At 42.4% G+C, this 25,730-nt stretch overlaps 1 protein-coding gene across 1 annotated transcript; it reads left to right on the top strand.

Moving 5' to 3' along the window:
• The first annotated feature begins 5,864 nt into the window (after positions 1-5,864).
• On the top strand, positions 5,865-25,730 carry metap1d (methionyl aminopeptidase type 1D (mitochondrial)). Its single transcript, XM_080726532.1, has 8 exons — positions 5,865-5,996; positions 9,346-9,494; positions 13,180-13,222; positions 16,030-16,193; positions 21,628-21,725; positions 21,863-21,910; positions 23,502-23,580; positions 24,185-25,730. The coding sequence occupies exons 1-8, from the start codon at positions 5,973-5,975 to the stop codon at positions 24,270-24,272; spliced, it is 693 nt and encodes a 230-aa protein (XP_080582658.1). The 5' UTR covers positions 5,865-5,972; the 3' UTR covers positions 24,273-25,730.

Raw genomic sequence — 25,730 nt, 5'->3', positions numbered from 1 at the left:
GCTAAGGTGTCCCAAATGTTTCAAATGTGTACGTCTTTTGGTAAAGCAAAGCCCTGCTTCATCATACAAGACTGTCGCACAAAACTAGTGAAAACAGCCGATCTACAAGCACACAACACCTCACATCGGCGTTGTGTGCTTGTGATCTGATGTTTTCACTAGTTTAGTACATTTTATAGATGATAAATACAAAACAAACGGTTTTGGACATAGAAGGTTTCCACCCGACAACGACGATATGCTATAAATATAAGGTGCTGGGAGTGAAATTTATAATGTTGGGGTGCCTCGGATTTAAAAAAAAATTATGGGGTGCCCTGGGACAAAAAGGTTTGGGAACCCCTGCTCCAATCTCTAATATTTTTTTCTTTCTTTCCTATAGTTTCTGCAGTGTTTTATTTGTCTATCATTCAATGTCATTATGAGTTTTAAAAAAATACCCCAATTGAAACATGTTTATCCTTTTAGTTGACCTTGTACCAGAGAACTGTACTGTCATGAAACTGAAACTGTACACTATTTAGATATCCTAACCCTCAAAGAAAGGGTCAAACTCGTTCTTCTGCTATACCACAAAAATGTGGAGCGCCTAACCGAAGGCCATAAAGGAGTGTGGATCACTAGCATCCTTTAAAATCCCCCTGAAAAACCACTTACAGGCAGCAGCCATTCGCAACTGGTAATAACAAACCTAGCCCAGCCTCCCCTGAACCTTCTCTGTATTTACCTACTGTATGTTTTTATTTGTTTGTTTGTTTTTTGTTTTCCCCTTTTTTCCTGCCTATATCTACTGCATAGTACTGTGTTCTATCCGTCTGTCATTCAATGTTATATGAGATACTTTAATGGTTTCCTGTGGAAATTAAGCTTAGTCTTTTCTAGGATCTAATTTTAGTAGACCTTGTACCAGTGAACTGTACTGTCATGAAACTGAAACTCTACACTTCTAATAAAGTCTTCAATCAATCAATCCATGAGCAGGCAGTGACCTCTAGGGGTGGAGTAGTGACATTACAGTTTGATGTCATAAGTAGCAGAGGAGAAGTTTCTTTACAATCCACTGGCGTAAAGTAACTATTAAAGTCAGGCTTGTCAATGCTCCTGGTTTGACCCCATCTCCTGGATTTCTCCTGGATTTTTGGTTTTAAACTCCCCAAATTCACCAGAACACAGGAAATTAAATCTACTATGTTAAAAATGTTCTGGGGGAGGACCCCCAGACCCCCCCCCCCCCCCCCTCTAGGGGTGGGGCCAATGCATGCAAGATCATATACAGATATTCACTTGAGCAAAGAATGTGAACGCTTTTTACTACACTGCAACATTTAAAACAAACAACTTCAAAAATAAAAATAAAAATCCACAGTAGCCTACTTATAAACAGCAGATGTGGCAACGTTGCTCTGGCAACTTCATCAGGTGACACCTCACGTCACGTGACCGTGTCTTCCATAATCCAACATGGCGGCGCCCTGTGCGGCAGCAAGCTGTGTGTCCAGAGGTAAGAACAATAACAACACACGCACGCACGCACGCACTGGGAGCCCTGAATCAATGTGCACGCGCTTGGCCGTTCATGCACGTCCATGCACGCGCACACACATCATGATGAGTGATTGACAGGCGTCACATCAGCCTCAGTGTTGATGTTTTCTGATTGGTCAGGAGGAGAGGAGAGCGTGAAGGTGGTTTAATTAATAAACATTTATTAATAATATGATTATAGGACTGTCAGTGGAGGGCGTGGCTTGCAGAGCTTGTAGATCTGCTATTTCCACTATCAATGTTTACTAAACTTTCGATGGGATCCGGGATGTGGCGATATGAAGATTATTGTGACCAAATAAATTGTTGTTTACAATATTATTGCGATAATCAAAAATTCCCCCAAATTCCTTATCCTGGGGTGGAATATTTGCCCCCAAAGAATTGCCGATCTACAAGCTCACACAACCCGTCGCAACGCCACGCGCTGTGAGCTTGTAGATCTGCAATTTTTTTGGCAAGCACATTTGGTAGAAAGTAAAAAAAAAAAGACTGTATCAAGTACGTATATTATAAGTACCTTTTACCAATTGAGTACCTGAGATGAATATAAACAGTCTAATGCCTCATTCACATAGGGAGCTTTATAGCTAATGTTTAGCTTGGTTATTTAATGTTATCTCTATGGAAACCAGCTTCCATGCTTGAAAAAAAGCTTGGAAATGAAAAGCTTGCTTTTTTTTTTCACTAGTCCTCAATTTTATATCAGCTTGGTTTTATCGTTCAGACTGGAAAGGAGCTTGCTTTGTTTTGCCCAGCCAATCAGAGCACAGCATGGTCTGAGTAGGCGGGGATTCATTCAGTCCCCCGAGTCAACTCATCTGACCACAGACACGGAGCTGAAGAAATTGCGACATAAATATTTTAACTTTTTTTTTTAAATAACAGCTATAGGCTATAATGTAATATTAATGATGATTTGGCATATATATGGACTGAAATGAAAGGATATACAACCAACAAGTCGTGAAAACACTGTGTCCTCCCGTGAGACCCCCCATGCATCCACCCATCTCCCCGGGGAGAGGAGACAGGTCTGGGGGGAGCGGCGTGGCCGAGCCACGGCCCCCGCGGTTCTCATCAGATCAGATTTTTCAGATTTTTTTCTTCCAGATAGGAGCAGCGTGACCGACCGGCCGCTAAACGTATACGCACAACAACAAACAAAACTAATATGCCCATTATTATTATTTTAAACAAGAACAGGGGTCCTCATTTAGTCAAATATCTCCACGTTTTTTTTTCTTTGCAAGGAATGCGTGTTTTTCTCTCTCGCACGCGTACGCACGCGTACGCACGCACGTACGCACGCACACACACACACACACACACACACACACACACACACACACACACACACACACACACACACACACACACACACAGCAGCAGCTGTGTGTGTGTGTTATTTAATAGCTTGTTTGAATGTTCTATTATTTTTTTATCCAGACAAAGCTTAAGTAGTTATTTCCCATCTAGAGACGCTATTTTAGATTATAGGTTTCCGAATGCGCTCCTGTTAAAACTACCTGTTTTGTCTCATAGAAAGCAGGCTGACTGGCATAGAGTTGAGTGACAGGTACCTTGGACATGCTCATTTGCATAAAAATAAAGCTACATGTTTTTTTTAGCTTGCTTATTTGTATAACTTTATAGCTGTAGTGTGCACGCGGCTTTAGTCCTTATTTGATTTTTCTTATTTCGATATTTTTTTGATTTACCAGACTGTAAACCACAAACTAGTAATTTTTAATCTGTTAAATTGTTAATGCAATCCCCCCTCATTTTGTTCTATTGTCTGTTTTAATGTTATCTGCTCCCTTTGTCTGCTGAATATTGCTTGTACGGACTTATACTGTTGTTCCACAAACTGTTTTTCCACTTTCCATAAGTATTATGTCTTATAATTCCTAATATATATGAGTTAAGTAAAAAAAAATCTAATTCAACAAAATGAGGGGGGATTGCATTAACAATTTAACAGATTAAAAACTTCTAGATTGTGGTTTACAGTCTGGTAAATAACACAAATATCTATATTCAAAATGTTAAAATATGGACTTGGACTGTTATTCATCTCAGGTACTCAATCATAGAGGGTTTAAATGGTACCAGATATGCAGCTCTGCAAATAAAAGGTGAATTGATCCCAGTGCAAGACGGAGGACGATATCACCATACATTTAAATTTCCACGATACGATTATCGTGAGTGTTTTTTTTTTTTTTTTAATCACAATAAACGATAATATCGCATATGTCCCATCCCTAGTCGTTGGTGCCCAGTAGTGATGCACACATCTCCTCCTCTTCTGGTGTAGGGGGGGTCCTCCGGAGGCTGTGTGGGGGTGGTCCGCCCCCCTCCAGTGGGCAGGGGGTCCTCAGGAGGCTGAGTGCGGGCGGTCCTCCCCCAACCAGCGCTCAGCAGCAGCAGAGACGCTTCTTCTGGAAGAGATGGAGGACTTCTCCTCCTCACAGCGTGGTTCGCCCGGCCGCCGTGCGACCCGCGTACGCTGTGCCAAAGGTACTGCTCTCTATCCTAACCTTAACCTTACCTTATCCTAACTATCCCTACCTTACTGGTGTTCTAGGGAAGAGAGAAGAGTCTGGGACGCGTGGAGCGTCGTCCAGGGTGTTTTAGGGAAGAGAGAAGAGTCTGGGACGCGTGGAGCGTCGTCCAGGGTGTTTTAGGGAAGGGAGAAGAGTCTGGGACGCGTGGAGCGTCGTCCAGGGTGTTTTAGGGAAGGGAGAAGAGTCTGGGACGCGTGGAGCGTCGTCCAGGGTGTTTTAGGGAAGGGAGAAGAGTCTGGGACGCGTGGAGCGTCGTCCAGGGTGTTTTAGGGAAAGGAGAAGAGTCTGGGACGCGTGGAGCGTCGTCCAGGGTGTTTTAGGGAAGGGAGAAGAGTCTGGGACGCGTGGAGCGTCGTCCAGGGTGTTTTAGGGAAGGGAGAAGAGTCTGGGACGCGTGGAGCGTCGTCCAGGGTGTTTTGGGGAAGGGAGAAGAGTCTGGGACGCGTGGAGCGTCGTCCAGGGTGTTTTAGGGAAGGGAGAAGAGTCTGGGACGCGTGGAGCGTTGTCCAGGGTGTTTTAGGGAAGGGAGAAGAGTCTGGGACGTGTGGAGCGTCGTCCAGGGTGTTTTAGGGAAGGGAGAAGAGTCTGGGACGTGTGGAGCGTCGTCCAGGGTGTTTTAGGGAAGGGAGAAGAGTCTGGGACGCGTGGAGCGTTGTCCAGGGTGTTTTAGGGAAGGGAGAAGAGTCTGGGACGTGTGGAGCGTCGTCCAGGGTGTTTTAGGGAAGGGAGAAGAGTCTGGGACGTGTGGAGCGTCGTCCAGGGTGTTTTAGGGAAGGGAGAAGAGTCTGGGACGCGTGGAGCGTCGTCCAGGGTGTTTTAGGGAAGTCCCGGGTTCAATTCCCACTCTCTTCCCGTTTCCTCTCAAGTTATTTTGGGGGGTCCCCAGATGATTAACTTAACACATTGACCGCCATTTTAACATACCTCCGTACTCCCACCTGCCATTCGTCTCCATAGACTTCCATGTAATTGGGTGTGCACGGATCATGCACACCCATGCCTAGATAATGCACCACGTGTGTCCACATTGCTCACAGCTTTCAAACAAAAAAATCCGAATGGAAATCCGTTCAGGCATTCATGAGATAACAGCCACTATGTTTAACAAAGATGGCTGCCAAAATGGCTGCCATGCTTGAAAGATGGGGTTGCTATGGGGGTTAAACATGCAATTTCGCGATTGCTATCATGCCTACTCCATTTTTGGGGGTCAAAATGTTTTTTTGAAAAAACATTTTTTTTTTTTTTTTTTTTTTTTTTTTTTTAAATTCTCGGGACTATCGGGCCTGGCGGGGAAAGACATTGGAATAATCTCGGGACTATCGGGCCTGGCAGGGAATGAGTTAAGGACTTTTTAACACCTCTAAAATGACAAATAAAACGTGGGCCAGATTTATTGTCAAATATTAGAGGCAGAAATTGTGAAAACAGCAGATCTGAGCATGTAGATCTGCTATTTTCACAATAGAACCGTGTCATACAAGATGTAATGCCTCAACTCTTAGTGCAAGTCAGGGTCGGGGGTCCCCAGTTAAAATATGATTATTTTGGGGGTCCCCAGTTAAAATATGATTATGATTATTTTGGGGGTCCCCCAGTTAAAATATGATTATTTTGGGGGTCCCTAGTTAAAATATGTTTATTTTGGGGGTCGCGGGCTGAAAAGCTTTAGAACCCTGTTCTAACATACAGTGTCAGTGACCCACCTCTTTACGGTTGCCCTCCCTGCAGCACATCGTGCGGCCCCCCTACGTGGGCCGGCCGGGGGTCCCTGAGTGGCCCGACTACCTGGAGATCAAGGACCAGGAGCAGATCCAGGGTCTGAGCAGAGCCTGTCAGCTGGCCAGACACGTTCTGATGCTGGCTGGACGCAGCCTGAAGGTAGCTTTGATTGATTGATTGATTGATTGATTGATTGATTGAAGACTTTATTGACAGTTGGCATAGAAAAAGGTACAGTTTTCATTACGGTACATGTAACGACCCGCAAAAGTCGGTCTAGGGACCAGGTCAATACATATTATCACACTGAAAACCGGATTGCAACAATACAAAGATTTATTACATTAGTTAAAAGTGTGGTACAAAAATGCTCTTTTGTTTATATAATATCAAAATAGTAGCAAATATATATATCTATAGGTGGTATCACATATCTAGAATCAATATAATATATACTACGACTGAAGAGATATAATAATAGGAGAGGAATTGTCAATAGTACTAGGCTCTAGGCCTGGGGCAGTATGGACATTTTGTTATCGCGGTTACCGTCCTCCCATTTACCGCCGGTATTGCGGTAATTACTGCACCCCCGTATCTATTAATTAAGGTTCGACGATAAGCCAAAATATTGCAATCATCTTCCCAAAAGTCGCCTCTCCACAGCCTGACTGCCCGAGTTATACTTCTCCGTACAGCACAGCGGGTCTGGCTTTGAAAGGAGCAGATCTACAAGCTCACAACACGTCGCGTCGGGTTACCATAGTAACGTAGGCTAGCTACTTGGGCTTTTCAGACACAAACAGCTGTGTGAACAAACCAGAAGAGGAAGGGTAGTCAGATCGTGTACAGTGATTCTGTAAACTCACGTCACGTCTCAACTCTCAAATCGCAGTGATTGAGTGCTGCTATATACAGGTTTTAGTTACAAGACTTGACAGAAAAGGTTATAAAATCGCAGACGCGCCGCCGGACGGGGCACAACGTGCGACGCGGTGGAAAAAGTAAAATAGTTTCATTTTCGGGTTTTAGTCCACGCGGCCCACGCTCCGCCAGTAATCCGTATGAATAAAAAAAAAGATATGCCACAACACAAGGTATGTATTAACATCCTTGTGTCGTGTGGATTACAGAGAAAGTTTACGCTGCTCTGTGCTCCCCTACGAGGCTGCTGCTGCCCTGCTGTGCCTCTGAGTGACGTATGTGGCTTCCAAAATGTGGTACACGGCCCAGAGCAGAGCGGCATGGAGCGCATGCAGTCCTCGCTTCTCCCCTGTTTTAAAACTCGCTTGTTTTCCAATAAAAAATTGACTTTATTTTTTGTCTTTTCGGCGGGCCCCAAAACCCTCCCTCTCCCTCCCCCCGCCATGTTCAGGGCATCGCAGGTGGTTGGCAACCAGCAGTCTTTAATACCTTATTAATCAATAATCCAAATACCCATAATAATAATAATAATAATAATAATAATAACCCAGGCCTACAGGCCTGACAGTATAGTTCACTGGTACAAGGTCAACTAAAAGGAGATCCTAGAAAAGACTAAGCTTATTTCCATAGACGCATTTCTGATCCACGTTACACTGATAAGAACTAGATGCGTGCGCAGGTCGGTACCAAATGAGCCAATGAAACCAGCGCTCCCCAAAACAACAGGTTTGGGGATTGGTGGGAATTGATTACATGATACAGTCAGCTGTGCATTTAGTCTCAATGTTTGTAAACAAGAAACCGGTCTATAGGAAACCATTGAAGTATCTCATATAACATTGAATGACAGACGGATAGAACACAGTACTATGCAGTAGATATAGTAAAAAAATATAATAAAATAAACAGTGCAAAAAATATATACAGTAGGTAAATACAAAGGAGGGTCAGGGGAGGCTGGGCTAGGTTTGTTATTACCAGTTGCGAACGGCTGCCGCCTGTAAGTGGTTTTTCAGGGCGATTTTAAAGGATGCTAGGGAACCACACTCCTTTAAGGCCTTCGGTAGGGCGTTCCACATTTTGGTGGGCTAGCAGTGAAGTGAAGTTCATTCTCTCTAAATCGCCGGGCATCGTCGGGGTAAGAATGGCGTTTCAGGTTTTATGTCAATCATATTTATACAGCGCCTCGCACTTCAAACAGACAGCAAAAGACGGACAATATTAAATCCTGTTGGTTATTGATTCATCACCAGTTTCGTCCGGGAGATGGGGCGACGCCGTTGAGTGTGATTAATTCAGGCAAAAGTCTGTCTCACTTGCGAAAGTTGCGCTTCTTTGCTCTTTTTCCTTTTGCACTCTCTTTCTTTTCTCTTTCTACCTCATTATCGCTATTACAATTATCTAAATTGACTTACTATCTTTTTAGATTTTGCTGTTATTATACAGTATATGCCACTGCATTGTCTGAAGGAAGCCGGACAAAAATATGTTTTACTCTTATGTACCTGTAGAAAAGACGTAACAATAAAGTACAACCTTGAACCTAGAAGCAGCTTTTTTACGTTCTCTAAGTAAGTGTTTTGGACAACTCAGTAGAGGTGTAATATTAATAAGACTGTTGTCAGTATTATTTATTAGGAGTGGGCCATATCGATTATATATCAATATAATCGATATGGCAATACATCGCGATAGTTTCTTTACCAATACTGTATCAATACTTCAGGCCGTAGTATTGCAATACTTTGAGGAAAATAAAATATGTTCCCATGCATAGGAACCAATGGTAGAAGTCCAGTCCTGACACTCCGCTGCCTCTAGATGTCGCTGTACTATAGTAGCTACTTCCTCTTCCCACGGTTCAGTGAGTGAGGTCTGCGAACGACAAAAACAACCACATTAGAGCAGCGCCTTCAGCTTTTAAAGCTGATATATCACAATAGTATCGCAATAGTATCGCAAAGATTTGCAATATATCGTGATACGTATTGCATCACGAGATTCTTGCCAATATCCACACCTATTATTTATAAAACAGTATTATCTGTATTAACACCCAAGGAGCCAAACCCGTTCAGTGACGAGTTAAGGCCACTAGGTGTCACCATGCCAAAAGGAGTTGTCTCGTCCCTGAACGAGACAACGAAGGGTTAACTGTACGTGCAGCTGCCTGCCCTCTGAATGACCCGAGTCCATTACGTCACCCCGTAGCAGAGAGAGAGAGAGAGAGAGAGAGAGAGGGAGAAAATGGCGGAGGCAGCTTACATTGATTTCCATTCTACTCTGAAACATAAAAAGGGCTTTATCTTGAATGAGGTGAAAAGAACGCCAGGGAAGCAGAGATCTGATTGTTTTCACGGCGACACTTTACCGCGATGGTCTGCCGCGGTTTGGAGTTTAGTTTCGCGAGCTTTTAAACAAAGGGATTATCTTCCTCAATCGTCAGCGGAAACTCACGTGCACACGCACAAAGCTTCCGAGGCTCTTCAAAATAAAGCGTGAGTGAACGGCGGCAGCAGCAACAGCTAGAAATGTTATAAACCTGAGCAGCCCATGTGTTAATAACGTTGTTGTCTCCCAGGTCGGCATGACAACGGATGAGATAGACTTCCTGGTCCATCATGAGACCATCAGACACAGTGCCTACCCCTCCCCCCTGCGCTACGGGGGCTTCCCCAAGTCTGTGTGCACGTCTGTCAACAACGTGGTGTGTCACGGTATCCCTGACAGGTACGTACGTCAACAACGTGGTCTGTCACGGTGTTCCTGACAGGTATGTACTTCAATCATCCCTGACAGGTACGTACGTCAATCATCCCTGACAGGTACGTCTGTCAACAACGTGGTCTGTCACGGTATCCCTGACAGGTACGTACGTCAATCATCCCTGACAGGTACGTACGTCAATCATCCCTGACAGGTACGTACGTCAATCATCCCTGACAGGTACGTCTGTCAACAACGTGGCAGGGCATTCACCAAATATTCGAAATTCGAATATCAAAGTCACTATTCGACGTTGTTCACCGAAAGTCGAATATTCACTTATTTTTTACTTTTTTATTGTTTTCTCTTTAAAAAATCTATAGTTTATAAAGCTTGGCTAGATAGGAAGTCATAAGAATGAGTCGTCAATGCCCCTGGTGGATGAATGTGCTAATGCTCTATACCAGGGGTTCTCAAACCTTTTTAGGCCGTGACCCCCAAAATTGTAGGTATTACATTTAATGTGACTCGGTCCCGCAGATAAACATTGTGAAAATAGCAGATCTACATGCTCGCAACGCGAGGCGTTGTGAGCATGTAGATCTGCTATTTTCACAATGTTCGCCTCTTGCTGACTTAATATTTGACAGTTTGGCCAGTCCTGTCGAATATTCCACTATTCGAATACTTTGAGGTCGAATAATTCGAATACTAAAAATCACTATTGGTGAATGCCCTACAATGTTGTGTGTCACGGTATTCCTGACAGGTACGTACGTCAATCATCCTTGACAGGTGCGTAGTAAGGCTGGGCAATATATCAATAATGTATGGATATGGAGGTATCAACATGTGAGGTTCTCATATCGATAATAATGTATGGATATGGAGGTATCAACATGTGAGGTTCTCATATCGACGAAGACAGTAGGCCTGTGCAAAAAAATCGATTTACTACATTATCGTGATGTTAATGCTGGCGATTCAATTAATCGATTTTCAAAGTTCAGAATCGATTTTCCCGATTTTATTTATGTATTAAAAAAAGAAAAAAAAAAGTTTTTTTTTCTTTTTCTTTTTTTTTTTTAATGCGAAATTAACCTGAAGGTGAATTTGGTGAAATAACCACTTTCAGTCAGAGTAAGTACAGGTCCTAAAGGAACAGTTTTAGGTCATGAGGATGTCATGTTATGGCTAAAGCTAGCACAGTGCTGTAGGACTGCAGCACAGCCATTTTTTTGTGTTCTGTGTTTTCTGGCATCTTGACCAGGAACATGTTGTTGTAATGTTGTACCACTGGCACTTTGGCTGAAATACATGTCAGAAAGATTGACTGACTTTATTTGGCTGCATTGATTTGAAGTATATTGTTCAACTTTTAATGTTTTATCGCAATAATCGCAATAATCGTGATATAATCGAATCGTCACCCTATGAATCGAAATCGAATCGAATCGGGAAAAAGTGAATCGTCACAGGCCTAGAAGACAGGTTGAAATGAGGTATTGGTGTATATGTCAAATTAATTAACACACACTATGCATGCACGTAGCACATGCACAAAAAGCAGTCCATCTGTAACCAGGTGTGGTTATTTCAATAAAACCATTGTTGGAAAATGTAAATAAGGCATTTAATGTATTTATTCTATGTGTACTGTGCAGTGTGCATGCATGGATATGCTATTCATTTAATGTCTTTATTCTATGTGTACTGTGCAGTGTGCATGCATGGATATGATATTCATTTAATGTCTTTATTCTATGTGTACTGTGCAGTGTGCATGCATGGATATGATATTCATTTAATGTCTTTATTCTATGTGTACTGTGCAGTGTGCATGCATGGATATGATATTCATTTAATGTCTTTATTCTATGTGTACTGTGCAGTGTGCATGCATGGATATGATATTCATTTAATGTCTTTATTCTATGTGTACTGTGCAGTGTGCATGCATGGATATGATATTCATTTAATGTCTTTATTCTATGTGTACTGTGCAGTGTGCATGCATGGATATGATATTCATTTAATGTCTTTATTCTATGTGTACTGTGCAGTGTGCATGCATGGATATGATATTCATTTCATGTCTTTATTCTATGTGTACTGTGCAGTGTGCATGCATGGATATGATATTCATTATCTGGGTTAGGCAGGCAGTGGACATAAAGCAGAAAAACACATTAAAAACTGTATAATGCAATAATTTTTACTAATGTGGTAGAATAGAGTAATAATCAATACAATATCGAGGTATTCGACAAGCCTTAGTATGTCTGTCTGTCCCTGACAGCTATTTACACTGCAAACCTTTATTTCGTTTTAGTCATCTTTTAGTCACCTGAAAAGTTTTAGTTTTAGTCTATTACATAATCACAAGATTTTAGTTGAACAAATCTACAGTTTATTTTGACCGGCCTTGATGGTAGGGCTGGGCGATACGGTGATGAATATCGTTGAGACGATACAATGTCTCCACGATATGCCTTTTCAGAGGTATCGTATACTGTATATCATGAGCCTTAAGAAATCCTGTTGAATTGTCAATACAGAGATCCACAGAATGCATTTAAACCTGCATTTTGGTCTAAATCAGTAGTTCTCAAACTTTAAAATGTCATGGTCTCGGGTCCATTTGGTTTCATTTGTATACTGTCAGAGTTACATACTTGTAAGGGTCAATTTAGACCTCCCAAAAGGAACCCAGAGAGTCCCTGGACCCCACTTTGAGGACCACTGGTCTAAATGGTCTGTTACTCCTTTTTCTTTTAGTTTGTGTTAGGGCTGTCACGATATGACATTTTACATGACGATTAATTGTCACTCAAATAATTGGCGATTAACGATTTAATTGTGTTTTTGTCGTTGATAATTACATTTCTGTTTGGCTTTTAGGCTTTGAAGTTGTACATGGTAGATATGACACATAACCTAAATATACAAAGAAATTACTGACATATTTGACAACTTACTACTTAAAAAAGAACTTTGATAGTGGAAATAGCCGATCTACAAGCTCACAACGCGTCGCGATGCGACGCGTTGTGAGCTTGTAGATCTGCTATTTCCACTATTTCGGAAATTTTTCAACATTCACGATTATGATGATTATGACAAAATAATTGCGATAATATCAAATAATCACGATTAGACGATTATGTAATAATTGTGACAGACCTAGTTTGTGTTAACTTGTACTGTAGGTGGTTGTACTGTTAAGTAACTTGAAAAATAACCATGAAAACCAACATGAAAAGGAATGGATTGTGTATTTTGATACAGCTTGGACAAAATATGGTGATATTCTATTTGTCCACCGTATATCTCCCACCCCTACTTGATGGTGGTTTTACACTTGTTGCATCTTGCATGCTGAACACAGCAGATCTGCTGTTTTACAGAGCGCCACACCCCAGTGCAACCAAACATTTGTCTGTGACCACGGGTCGGGTCACGGGTCGGGTCGGGTCAGTTTGTCTGTGACCACGGGTCGGGTCACAGACAAACTGCTCAAATCGTGGAATACATTCAAAATGTCTCCTAGAAAATAACCCTGGTCCGGACACGACCTTCCATTTGAAAGATGGAGGCTTCCATGTCAAGCTTGCACGATCCTCGCCACATACACACACCATGTTTTCGTATTTTCTTATAATTCCTAAAATTCACCATCTATCGTTTTCAACATGCTTTTATTTTGCAGTCGGCAACTACAAGACGGAGATATTATCAACATTGACGTGACTGTAAGTTGATATAAATGATACATTATAAAGTATTATGTAAGATCTAAACGGGGTTATTAGATCTTAAAAATAGCAGATCTACAAGCTCTGTTACTTTTGAAAAATCTTGAATATTTGTGCAAATCTTTAAAGGGATATTCCACTTTCAAAAAAACTTTTGGTCATTTTATCGTCTAATCAGGCTTTTATGAACACCCTGAACAGTTTTTAATTTGCTTGATTCAATATTTAGATATTTGATGTAAATGTTATCAGGCCCTCCAGGCCCAGGGCCTCTCCCCACACACACCCATTGTAACTTCAAACTCCATTTTAACCAAGATAGATTCATTTAAAACACCCATTATTTGGTGACTCATATTGGTGACTCATACTACCCTCCTAATACGTGAGCAGGCCGTGTTTTTCCATTAACATTTTTCATTTATTTTTTAATAATGCTTTTTTGTATTTCATTTTTTCCATTTTCCAAAATAATTATAGAAAATAAATGAAAAAAGTTATTGAAAAAACATGGCCTGCTCACGTAATAGGAGGGTAGTATGAGTCACCAGAAAATAATGTGTGTTTTTAATGAATCTATCATGGTTAAAATGGAGTTTGAAGTTACAATGGGTGTGTGTGGGGAGAGAAGCCCTGTTGAAAGTGGAATATCCCTTTAAGTTTGAATATACAGTTTTTAAAGCAAACATTATTAACTCAAATCTTTTGCATCCAGGGGGGTCCCTGGTTCATAATATATTGAGGTGGGGGTCCAAAGCCAAATACATATAATTTTGGGGGTCCTTGACATGAGAAAGGTCTGAGGACCCCCAGCCAGATGTCTTTCTAAAACACTTCATCCCACATGTCTATAGGTCTACCTGGAGGGTTACCATGGACCACCATGAGGACCCCCAGCCAGATGTCTTTCTAAAACACTTCATCCCACATGTCTATAGGTCTACCTGGAGGGTTACCATGGACCACCATGAGGACCCCCAGCCAGATGTCTTTCTAAAACACTTCATCCCACATGTCTATAGGTCTACCTGGAGGGTTACCATGGACCACCATGAGGACCCCCAGCCAGATGTCTTTCTAAAACACTTCATCCCACATGTTCATAGGTCTACCTGGAGGGTTACCATGGACCACCATGAGGACCCCCAGCCAGATGTCTTTCTAAAACACTTCATCCCACATGTCTATAGGTCTACCTGGAGGGTTACCATGGACCACCATGAGGACCCCCAGCCAGATGTCTTTCTAAAACACTTCATCCCACATGTCCATAGGTCTACCTGGAGGGTTACCATGGACCACCATGAGGACCCCCAGCCAGATGTCTTTCTAAAACACTTCATCCCACATGTCCATAGGTCTACCTGGAGGGTTACCATGGACCACCATGAGGACCCCCAGCCAGATGTCTTTCTAAAGCACTTCATCCCACATGTCTATAGGTCTACCTGGAGGGTTACCATGGACCACCATGAGGACCCCCAGCCAGATGTCTTTCTAAAACACTTCATCCCACATGTCCATAGGTCTACCTGGAGGGTTACCATGGACCACCATGAGGACCCCCAGCCAGATGTCTTTCTAAAACACTTCATCCCACATGTCTATAGGTCTACCTGGAGGGTTACCATGGACCACCATGAGGACCCCCAGCCAGATGTCTTTCTAAAACACTTCATCCCACATGTCCATAGGTCTACCTGGAGGGTTACCATGGACCACCATGAGGACCCCCAGCCAGATGTCTTTCTAAAACACTTCATCCCACATGTCCATAGGTCTACCTGGAGGGTTACCATGGACCACCATGAGGACCCCCAGCCAGATGTCTTTCTAAAACACTTCATCCCACATGTCTATAGGTCTACCTGGAGGGTTACCATGGACCACCATGAGGACCCCCAGCCAGATGTCTTTCTAAAACACTTCATCCCACATGTCCATAGGTCTATCTGGAGGGTTACCATGGACCACCATGAGGACCCCCAGCCAGATGTCTTTCTAAAACACTTCATCCCACATGTCTATAGGTCTACCTGGAGGGTTACCATGGACCACCATGAGGACCCCCAGCCAGATGTCTTTCTAAAACACTTCATCCCACATGTCCATAGGTCTACCTGGAGGGTTACCATGGACCACCATGAGGACCCCCAGCCAGATGTCTTTCTAAAACACTTCATCCCACATGTCCATAGGTCTACCTGGAGGGTTACCATGGACCACCATGAGGACCCCCTCCCAGATGTCTTTCTAAAACACTTCATCCCACATGTCTATAGGTCTACCTGGAGGGTTACCATGGACCACCATGAGGACCATGAGGGTTACCATGGACCACCATGAGGACCCCCAGCCAGATGTCTTTCTAAAACACTTCATCCCACATGTCCATAGGTCTACCTGGAGGGTTACCATGGACCACCATGAGGACCATGAGGGTTACCATGGACCACCATGAGGACCATGAGGGTTACCATGGACCACCATGAGGACCATGAGGGTTACCATGGACCACCATGAGGACCATGAGGGTTACCATGGACCACCATGAGGACCCCCAGCCAGATGTCTTTCTAAAACACTTCATCCCACATGTCTATAGGTCTACCTGGAGGGTTACCATGGACCACCATGAGGACCATGAGGGTTACCATGGACCACCATGAGGACCCCCAGCCAGATGTCTTTCTAAAACACTTCATCCCACATGTCCATAGGTCTACCTGGAGGGTTACCATGGACCACCATGAGGACCCCCAGCCAGATGTCTTTCTAAAACACTTCATCCCACATGTCCATAGGTCTACCTGGAGGGTTACCATGGCGACACCTCAGAAACCTTCCTGATTGGCCAGGTGGACGAGGCTGGGCGGAGCCTGGTGGAGGCGGCGCGGCGGTGTCGAGACCAAGCTATCGCCACCTGCAGGCCTGGAGCGGCAGTGTGTGAGATAGGAAACACTGTGAGGTACACACCTAACAGACACTGTACTGTATGCACACACACACACACCTAACAGACACTGTACTGTATGCACACACACACACCTAACAGATACTGTACTTCAGTGCTACTCAACCCGCGGCCCGCGGGCCCCGCATGTCTGTGCGGCCCGTCATGATCATGCCAAAAAAAATATGATTTTTCTAAGCCTGTCAAAGTTAACGCGAAACGCAAAACGCCTCTCGGTGCACTCCGTAGTTAGGGATAAGAGTCAGGAAGCGAATGCAGTAGCAGTGCAGAGATGCAGGCGGCTACACTAGAGCTACAGTACAACGAGACAGTCAGACAGACAAATATGCGGAGATTTTGCAGCAGACAACCACAGTCGGGCTCACTGGAGCGGAGACGCATGACGGTCGTGCGATATGAACGGCCGCGAATCCCGCGATCGTCATGTTTCATTCTAATGAAGACCTAGCCCTTGTCTCCGCTGCTTGTCTCTCCCTCCGCGACTCCGCCAGTCAGCTCCGACTATAACTCTATGGCACCGACAGTCCAAGCATTCCAACAGATCGCGCTGCAGCCAAGGAACTATGCTTATTAACACAAATCTCCTCCAACGAGCTGTTGTGTTTTACAAAGCTCAAAGCATCAAACTGTTTTACAAGTACAGTGCATCTGAGGGGGAGTTGAACTGTACTTGAGTTATTTTTCCATACAATAACTCTCTTCACCAAAAATAGCCGATCTACAAGCTCACAATGCATCTTGTGGTGAGCTTGTAGATCGGCTATGTCCCCCAAGAATAGGGATGCTGGGGTTTGAGTGATTGAATAATAAGTATAAACGTTTATTTATTTTAAATCTGTCCTATTAATGAAAAGGAGTGTTAGTGGCATGAGAAAACATACCTTTACATTGTCAAAGTTCACTAGCTTTGCATACCCAGACACAGGGGAGGTTACAAAAAGGTTGAACCAGAACTGTTCATTTTCACTTCACATTTTGTGAATAAAGACTAATTTGATAAAAAATTCAAATGTCATCAATTTCATCATTCCATCCATGACCATGACAATCTTTTGGTTCAATGAGGTTTGGCCTGGCTTATGGAAATGTGGCTGTTTTCTGTGCGTTTCCTTAATTATTAGACTGTATACTGTACAAAATCAATGTAAACGTCCAAAATAGGACCGTCATTTTTAGCTTGCGGCCCTTTGGACTTTTGGTATTTTGCTGAGTGGCCCCTGAGCCATCTCAAGTTGACTAGCCCTGCTGTACTGTATGCACGCACACACACTGGAGCGGCAGTGTGTGTGATAGGAAACACTGTGAGGTACACACCTAACAGACACTGTACTGTATGCACACACACACACACACACACACACACACACACACACACACACACACACACACACACACCTAATAGACACTGTACTGTATGCACACACACACACCTAATAGACACTGTACTGTATGCACACACACACACACACACACACACACACACACACACACACACACACACACACACACACACACACACACACACACACACCTAATAGACACTGTACTGTATGCACACACACACACCTAATAGACACTGTACTGTATGCACACACACACACACACACACACACACACACACACACACACACACACACACACACACACACACACACACACACACACACACACACACACACACCTAATAGACACTGTACTGTATGCACACACACACACCTAATAGACACTGTACTGTATGCACACACACACACACACACACACACACACACACACACACACACACACACACACACACACACACACACACACACACACCTAATAGACACTGTACTGTATGCACACACACACACACACACACACACACACACACACACACACACACACCTAACAGACACTGTACTCTACTGTATGCACACACACACACACACACCTAACAGATACTGTACTGTATGCACACACACACACACACACACACACACACACACACACACACACACACACACACCTAATAGACACTGTACTGTATGCACACACACACACACCTAATAGACACTGTACTGTATGCACACACACACACACACACCTAACAGACACTGTACTGTATGCACACACACACACACACACACACACCTAACAGACACTGTACTGTATGCACACACACACACCTAATAGACACTGTACTGTATGCACACACACACACACACACACTTAGATCAGCCAACACAGGGATGCTGACCGAACCCTCGCTAAAAACTCCAGGGCAAAAATCCACTCGTCCGAGACAGTTTGCCCTCCTGGCCCCCAAGCTGTGGAATAAACTCCCTGTCGCACTTAGAACAACGGACTCACTCGCTAGCTTTCGCCGTGGACTGAAGACTCACCTTTTCAGACTCCACCTAAACCCTTAGCACTACAGTAAAATCAATGACCATACATGAAGCTAGTTAACATTTGTTTGTTAGGTTTCTTTAGAACTTGATTATATTGTGTTTTTCTCTAGATAGATATCCATTTACATTGTTATATTGCTGTTAATGTACTGACCTATTATCTTGTTTATTATTGTGATGTTGTATCTGCTTATTGTAAGTCGCTTTGGATTAAAAGCGTCTGCTAAATGCCTAAACTGTAAACTGTAAACACACACACACACACACACACACACACACACACACACACACACACACACACACACACACACACACACACACACACACCTAATAGATACTGTACTGTATGCACGCACACACACACACACACACACACACACACACACACACACACACACACACACACACACACACACACACACACACACACACACACACAGAACAAACATGGTAAAGGTCGCACATCATTTGCTGCGTTTCCGTAAAGCCTTTTCGAAAATAGGAAGCGAATTATCAGAAAGACTGAAAAAAGAAAACGCGCATTTCTAACGCTTAATTAATAATAAAGTAATTCTCCTGTATATATACACAGTGTTGGGGAAGTTAAAGTTACATGTAACTGAGTTACGTAACTAAGTTACATTTTGCTGTAACTTGCTGGTAACTGAGTTACATTCATATTTCTGTAACTCGTCAAGTAACTGAGATACTTTTTGGGTAAATTTTGGCTCAAGTTACAAGAAATATATATATATATATATATATATATATATATATTTATATATTATATATATATATATATTATTTTATTTTTTTAAGTTTTGTTAACACTTATGTTGCAATGATTTTTTCTCTTCAATGTCTCGCGTTGCCATGGTTACCATAGACTTCCATGTAATTGTGCAAGTGTGTAAAAAGTGCACGCCCATGCCTAGATGATGCACCACGTGTGTAGATGCTGTTCACAGCTTTCAAACAAAAAAATCCGCTTGGAAATCCGTTCAGGCATTCATGATTTATGGGCCATTATGTTTTCTTCAGATGTAAACAAACATGGCTGCCATGTTTGAAAGAATGGGTTGGTATGGGGGTTAAACATGCAATTTCGCGATCGCGATCATGACTAACACATTTCTGGAGGTCCCCAAAAAATGTTTGAAAAAAAAAAATTGAATTTTTTTTTTTTTTTTTTTTTTTCAAAAACGGCCCAAACTCGGGAAACTCGGGGTTGGCACAGCGTTGGTATCAATACAAACTCGGGAAACTCGGGGTTGGCACCATATGTGTTAAGATTGATGATCAAATGTCCTCAACAGATCATAATTTTCTTCTTTTTTTAACTTTATACTGGGAACACAGATGTTTACCAAAGAAAATGTCAACCTATTTGGCATGTGACTTTTTTTGTAGGATATTATATTTTGTTTCATGTACACCAAATGTACATTCTTAGCCACTTGAAATCAGAATCTCTAAAACAATAAAAGAAGTAAATGAAATAATTTTAACACTCATCTTTTATATTCTTTAATTACAATCTAAAATATGAACCCTTGTTGTAAAAAAACTAAAGTTGTCCTTTAAACCTGACCGCACGACATGGTGAATAATGACTAGGCCTATTTATAACAATCTAGCCTACTAGGCTACTTATTAGGGGTGTAACGATATAGTAACTGAATCGAAAAATCTATTTTAATTTGCACTGATCTGATATATATATCGTTTGCAAAAGCAAATATTGGACCATTTTGGCTATGTATCGTATTGTTAATGCAGATGATTGATATCGAATCGTTTTGCAATATTGTACGGAAACTAAGTATTTGTGCCTTGTATTTGGCAAATTTAAGAAGGAAAATTTAAAAAGAGGGGTTTAATTACCTTTCCATTCCATAAAGCTACTCTTGGTCTATGGATAAATGTGTGTAATCTCTGTGTTCATGTCAAGGTGCAGGTTTGTCCAAATGTGTTGAAATATAATGTCCATGTATTTGGACATTTTGGATATCGATTTTAAATTAAATTGCCCTGAAAAACCACTTACAGGCAGCAGCCGTTCGCAACTGGTAAAAAAAATTAACCTAGCCCAACCCTACCCTCCCCTGCCCCTTCTTTGTATATACTTACTTACTGTTTGTTTAGACTTACTGATTTCTTTTTTTGTTCTATCATTTTTTTCTTTTTTTTTCTTTACATATCTACTGCATAGTACTGTGTTCTATTTGTCTGTCATTCAATGTTATATGATATACTTAAATGGTTTCCTGTGGAAATGGATCTCCTTTTAGTAGACCTTGTACCAGTGAACTGTACCGTCATGAAACTGTACCTTTTCCTATGCAAACTTCTAATAGTCTTCAATCAGTCTTCAATCAATCAATCAATCAATCATTGAATGGAATCGTATCGCCATGAATGAACCAATGTCGTCCATGTATCGTATCGTTAACGATGTATTATGAAGCGTATCGTATCGCTATTAAATGTAAAGCTACTTATATTACAAAACATTAAGCTATAAACTGCAAAATCGATATCATGCAAGTTCAATGCATTTTAATTAAAAACCTATTCGCTTAGTGTTGCCATTGTCCTTTTACGCATTTATTTTTTTCGATTAAGCCCCCGAAAAAAAAGATTTCGGCAGGTGTTTCCATTCAAAGATGTATGCACAAAAGCCAAAATGAGCATAAAAAAGGCGAGACTCATGTCATGAACATGTCCCATCTAGCGCCACCATCAGGCCGATTTTTCAAACACATATTTGGACACTGCTCCTACAGATTCTGGCCTAAAATCACGCAAAGCGGTACACGGTATGTCTACAGTCATGTCATCAACATGGATCTGCCCCATTTAGCGCCACCATCAGGCCGATTTTGACATGCAACCTAACGGTCGCTTATCTCCCGATTAGGGAGTCTTACTGGTATCATTATGTCATTAATTAGAGCCTCTCTCTCTCTCTCTCTCTCTCTCTCTCTCTCTCTCTCTCTCTCTCTCTCTCTCTCTCTCTCTCTCTCTCTCTCTCTCAGTCGTATCGCCCAGGCCAGTGGTTTCCAGGTGTGTCCGTATTTCATCGGTCATGGAATCGGTTCCTACTTCCACGGACACCCTGAGATCTGGCACCATGGTGAGCTTATAGATCTGATATATGTTACTATAGATCTGATATATGTAGTTATAGCTAAACAATGGCAGCCAAAGTGTTAATTCATGTCATATTATCTTCTCATTAAGATTCTCTTCTCTTTGTTGTTTTGTTTTCAGCGAATGACAACGACTTGATCATGGAAGAGGGAATGGCCTTCACTATAGGTGAGATCTGTAAGATCTAAACCTTCACTAATAGGTGAGATCTGTAAGATCTAAACCTTCACTAATAGGTGAGATCTGTAAGATCTAAACCTTCACTTTAGGTGAGGTCTTTAAGATCTAAACCTTCACTATAGGTGAGGTCTGTAAGATCTAAACCTTCACTAATAGGTGAGGTCTTTAAGATCTAACCCTTCACTATAGGTGAGGTCTTTAAGATCTAAACCTTCACTATAGGTGAGGTCTTTAAGATCTAAACCTTCACTATAGGTGAGATCTGTAATATCCATTATTGACAAAACTACGGGGATATCTCTCCGCCATTATGAAGGACAGATGTAAACTAAAACAAAAAAGGAATTTTCGAGCAATAACAAATAAGCTCTCTGCGTTCTATGATCCTATAGTTTACTGAGACGCTACGCTGTCTCTCTGCGTTCTATGATCCTATAGTTTACTGAGACGCTATACGCTGTCTCTCTGCGTTCTACGATCCTATAGTTTACTGAGACGCTACGCTGTCTCTCTGCGTTCTATGATCCTATAGTTTACTGAGACGCTACGCTGTCTCTCTGCGTTCTATGATCCTATAGTTTACTGAGACGCTACGCTGTCTCTGCGTTCTATGATCCTATAGTTTACTGAGACGCTACGCTGTCTCTCTGCGTTCTATGATCCTATAGTTTACTGAGACGCTACGCTGTCTCTCTGCGTTCTATGATCCTATAGTTTACTGAGACGCTACGCTGTCTCTCTGCGTTCTATGATCCTATAGTTTACTGAGACGCTACGCTGTCTCTGCGTTCTATGATCCTATAGTTTACTGAGACGCTACGCTGTCTCTCTGCGTTCTACGATCCTATAGTTTACTGAGACGCTACGCTGTCTCTCTGCGTTCTACGATCCTATAGTTTACTGAGACGCTACGCTGTCTCTCTGCGTTCTATGATCCTATAGTTTACTGAGACGCTACGCTGTCTCTCTGCGTTCTATGATCCTATTAGTTTACTGAGACGCTACGCTGTCTCTCTGCGTTCTACGATCCTATAGTTTACTGAGACGCTACGCTGTCTCTCTGCGTTCTACGATCCTATAGTTTACTGAGACGCTACGCTGTCTCTCTGCGTTCTATGATCCTATAGTTTACTGAGACGCTACGCTGTCTCTCTGCGTTCTATGATCCTATAGTTTACTGAGACGCTACGCTGTCTCTCTGCGTTCTATGATCCTATAGTTTACTGAGACGCTACGCTGTCTCTCTGCGTTCTATGATCCTATAGTTTACTGAGACGCTACGCTGTCTCTCTGCGTTCTATGATCCTATTAGTTTACTGAGACGCTACGCTGTCTCTCTGCGTTCTACGATCCTATAGTTTACTGAGACGCTACGCTGTCTCTGCGTTCTATGATCCTATAGTTTACTGAGACACTATGCTGTCTCTCTGCGTTCTACGATCCTATAGTTTACTGAGACGCTACGCTGTCTCTCTGCGTTCTATGATCCTATAGTTTACTGAGACACTATGCTGTCTCTCTGCGTTCTACGATCCTACAGTTAATTAACTTAACGATGTTAATTGCTTGTGTTCCTCAGAGCCCATTCTGATGGAAGGATCTCCAGAGTTCAGGATCCTGAAGGACAAGTGGACAGCCGTGTCTGCAGACGACAAACGGTACGAAATGACCTCATTATCATCTTTATGTGAAGGTTCAAAACTCCACCTCTCAGGTCTCAAACTGCACCAGAAATCAAACATCTTAAACCATTGATTGGTTCTCAAACCTTTTTAACCGCGACCCCCAAAATAATCATATTTTAACTGGGGACTAAAGGGGGTTAAAGCCCAGTTATTCGATTGCAACTGTTTTGTGTGAAACGTTTCAGCGGGGATGTTTACTTCCTGTCTGTAATGTTTACTTCCTGTCTGTAATGTTTACTTCCTGTCTGTAATGTTTACTTCCTGTCTGTAATGTGAACTTCCTGTCTGTAATGTTTACTTCCTGTCTGTAATGTTTACTTCCTGTCTGTAATGTTTACTTCCTGTCTGTAATGTTTACTTCCTGTCTGTAATGTGAACTTCCTGTCTGTAATGTTTACTTCCTGTCTGTAATGTTTACTTCCTGTCTGTAATGTGAACTTCCTGTCTGTAATGTTTACTTCCTGTCTGTAATGTTTACTTCCTGTCTGTAATGTGAACTTCCTGTCTGTAATGTTTACTTCCTGTCTGTAATGTTTACTTCCTGTCTGTAATGTTTACTTCCTGTCCGTGCGTGCAGGTCAGCCCAGTTCGAGCACACTGTGGTGATCACCTCCGATGGAGTGGAGGTCCTCACCAAACTACCAGAAGAACACATCGGTCCCTGACATCCTCACCACTAGGGAAAGGACGATATGAAAATGTTACATCACAATTTTTGTGACCAAAGAAATCGTGGTGTACGATATCGCTAACATCCATTATCCTGGGGCATAACGTTTACCAAAAAATTGCAGATCTACAAGCTCACAACACCTCGCCGCGTTTGAGCTTGTAGATCGGCTATTTTGGGCAAAGAGCTTTGGTGTAGAGGGGGAAAAGAGGAGACTAAGTACAGAGTGAAAGGTCAAGTTTATTAAGTATTGACGGTTCAAGTGGTTAAATATCTGAAAACACAAATTGACATGAATCCAAAATACACTGATGATTGTGCTGTCAAACAATGAAACTATATGGAATCTATGAACAGGTTGTGGGGGTCCCTGCTTCATCTCTTAATAAACTTGACCTTTCACTCTGTACTTAGTCTGCTCTTTTTCCCCCTCTACACCAAACCTCTTTGCCGAAAATAGCCGATCCTCGCGTTGTGAGCTTGTAGATCGGCTATTTTTGGGGGGTTCATATAAAAGGAGGGAAAAAAAAGTTCTTTCACTCAAAGATTTGGAGGATCCCCTGTTGTAACTCTGAGGACCCCCTATAGTAACTCTGAGGACCCCCTATAGTAACTCTGAGGACCCCCTATAGAAGGGGGAATCAAGTGAAAAATCGTTACGGCGGATAAAAGGAAGGGGTGCCCAAATAAATCTCAAACAGGAAGTGAGTTATGGACAAAATTCAAAATGGTCGCCTAAACTGTTGACCGTTGACTCAAAAGACACCAAAAGAATCTCCAAAAAGCATAGGATTTGGCACACATGTCCCTTGGGTCATCCTAAGACATCCTAGGAGGGGTGCCCAAAAGAAATCTGAAACAGGTTGTTAGTTATTGCCTAATCTACCGTATTGACAGATGATTTAAAAGACACCTAAAGAGTAAAGAATATCATAAAGGCATGAAATGTGGTACAAATATCCCTTGGGTGATCTTAACGCATCCTACAAGGGGTGCCCAAATATGTTTTAAACAGGAAGAGGGTTTTTGTCGAATTTCAAAGTGGCCACCTAAAGCAGTTGACAAAAAAAGAAAACATAAAGGGACACTATATAAGCATATTATTTGGCATGATAGGCCTTCACCTTATTACATCCTAGAATGGGTTATTTATTTGTTTAGGAAGGGACCATACTGAAGTAATTCTAAAAGACTGTTTAAACAGTTGACAGCTGCACAGTCTGCATAAACCTGGGGTATTTTTCAGTCTACCTTCTGTGTACATCCCCCTTCTCTGTGTACATCATCTCCCCCTTCTCTGTGTACATCCCCCTTCTCTGTGTACATCATCTCCCCCTTCTCTGTGTACATCCCCCTTCTCTGTGTACATCCCCCTTCTCTGTGTACATCCCCCTTCTCTGTGTACATCCCCCTTCTCTGTGTACATCATCTCCCCCTTCTCTGTGTACATCCC

Source organism: Nannobrachium achirus (assembly GCF_963921795.1).
Source record: "Nannobrachium achirus genome assembly, chromosome: 5".
NCBI lineage: Eukaryota > Metazoa > Chordata > Actinopteri > Myctophiformes > Myctophidae > Nannobrachium > Nannobrachium achirus.
Note: the sequence above shows the minus strand (reverse complement) of the source record. Positions and strands in the feature narration are given on the sequence as shown.

Excerpts from the sequence above, each read along its gene's own strand:
- metap1d (XM_080726532.1), top strand. The coding sequence starts at position 5,973 with ATGCTGGCTGGACGCAGCCTGAAG. Across the intron at positions 9,495-13,179 it reads TGTCACGGTATCCCTGACAG|TCGGCAACTACAAGACGGAG; the intron begins GTACGTACGTCA and ends TTTATTTTGCAG. Across the intron at positions 21,911-23,501 it reads GGGAATGGCCTTCACTATAG|AGCCCATTCTGATGGAAGGA; the intron begins GTGAGATCTGTA and ends TGTGTTCCTCAG.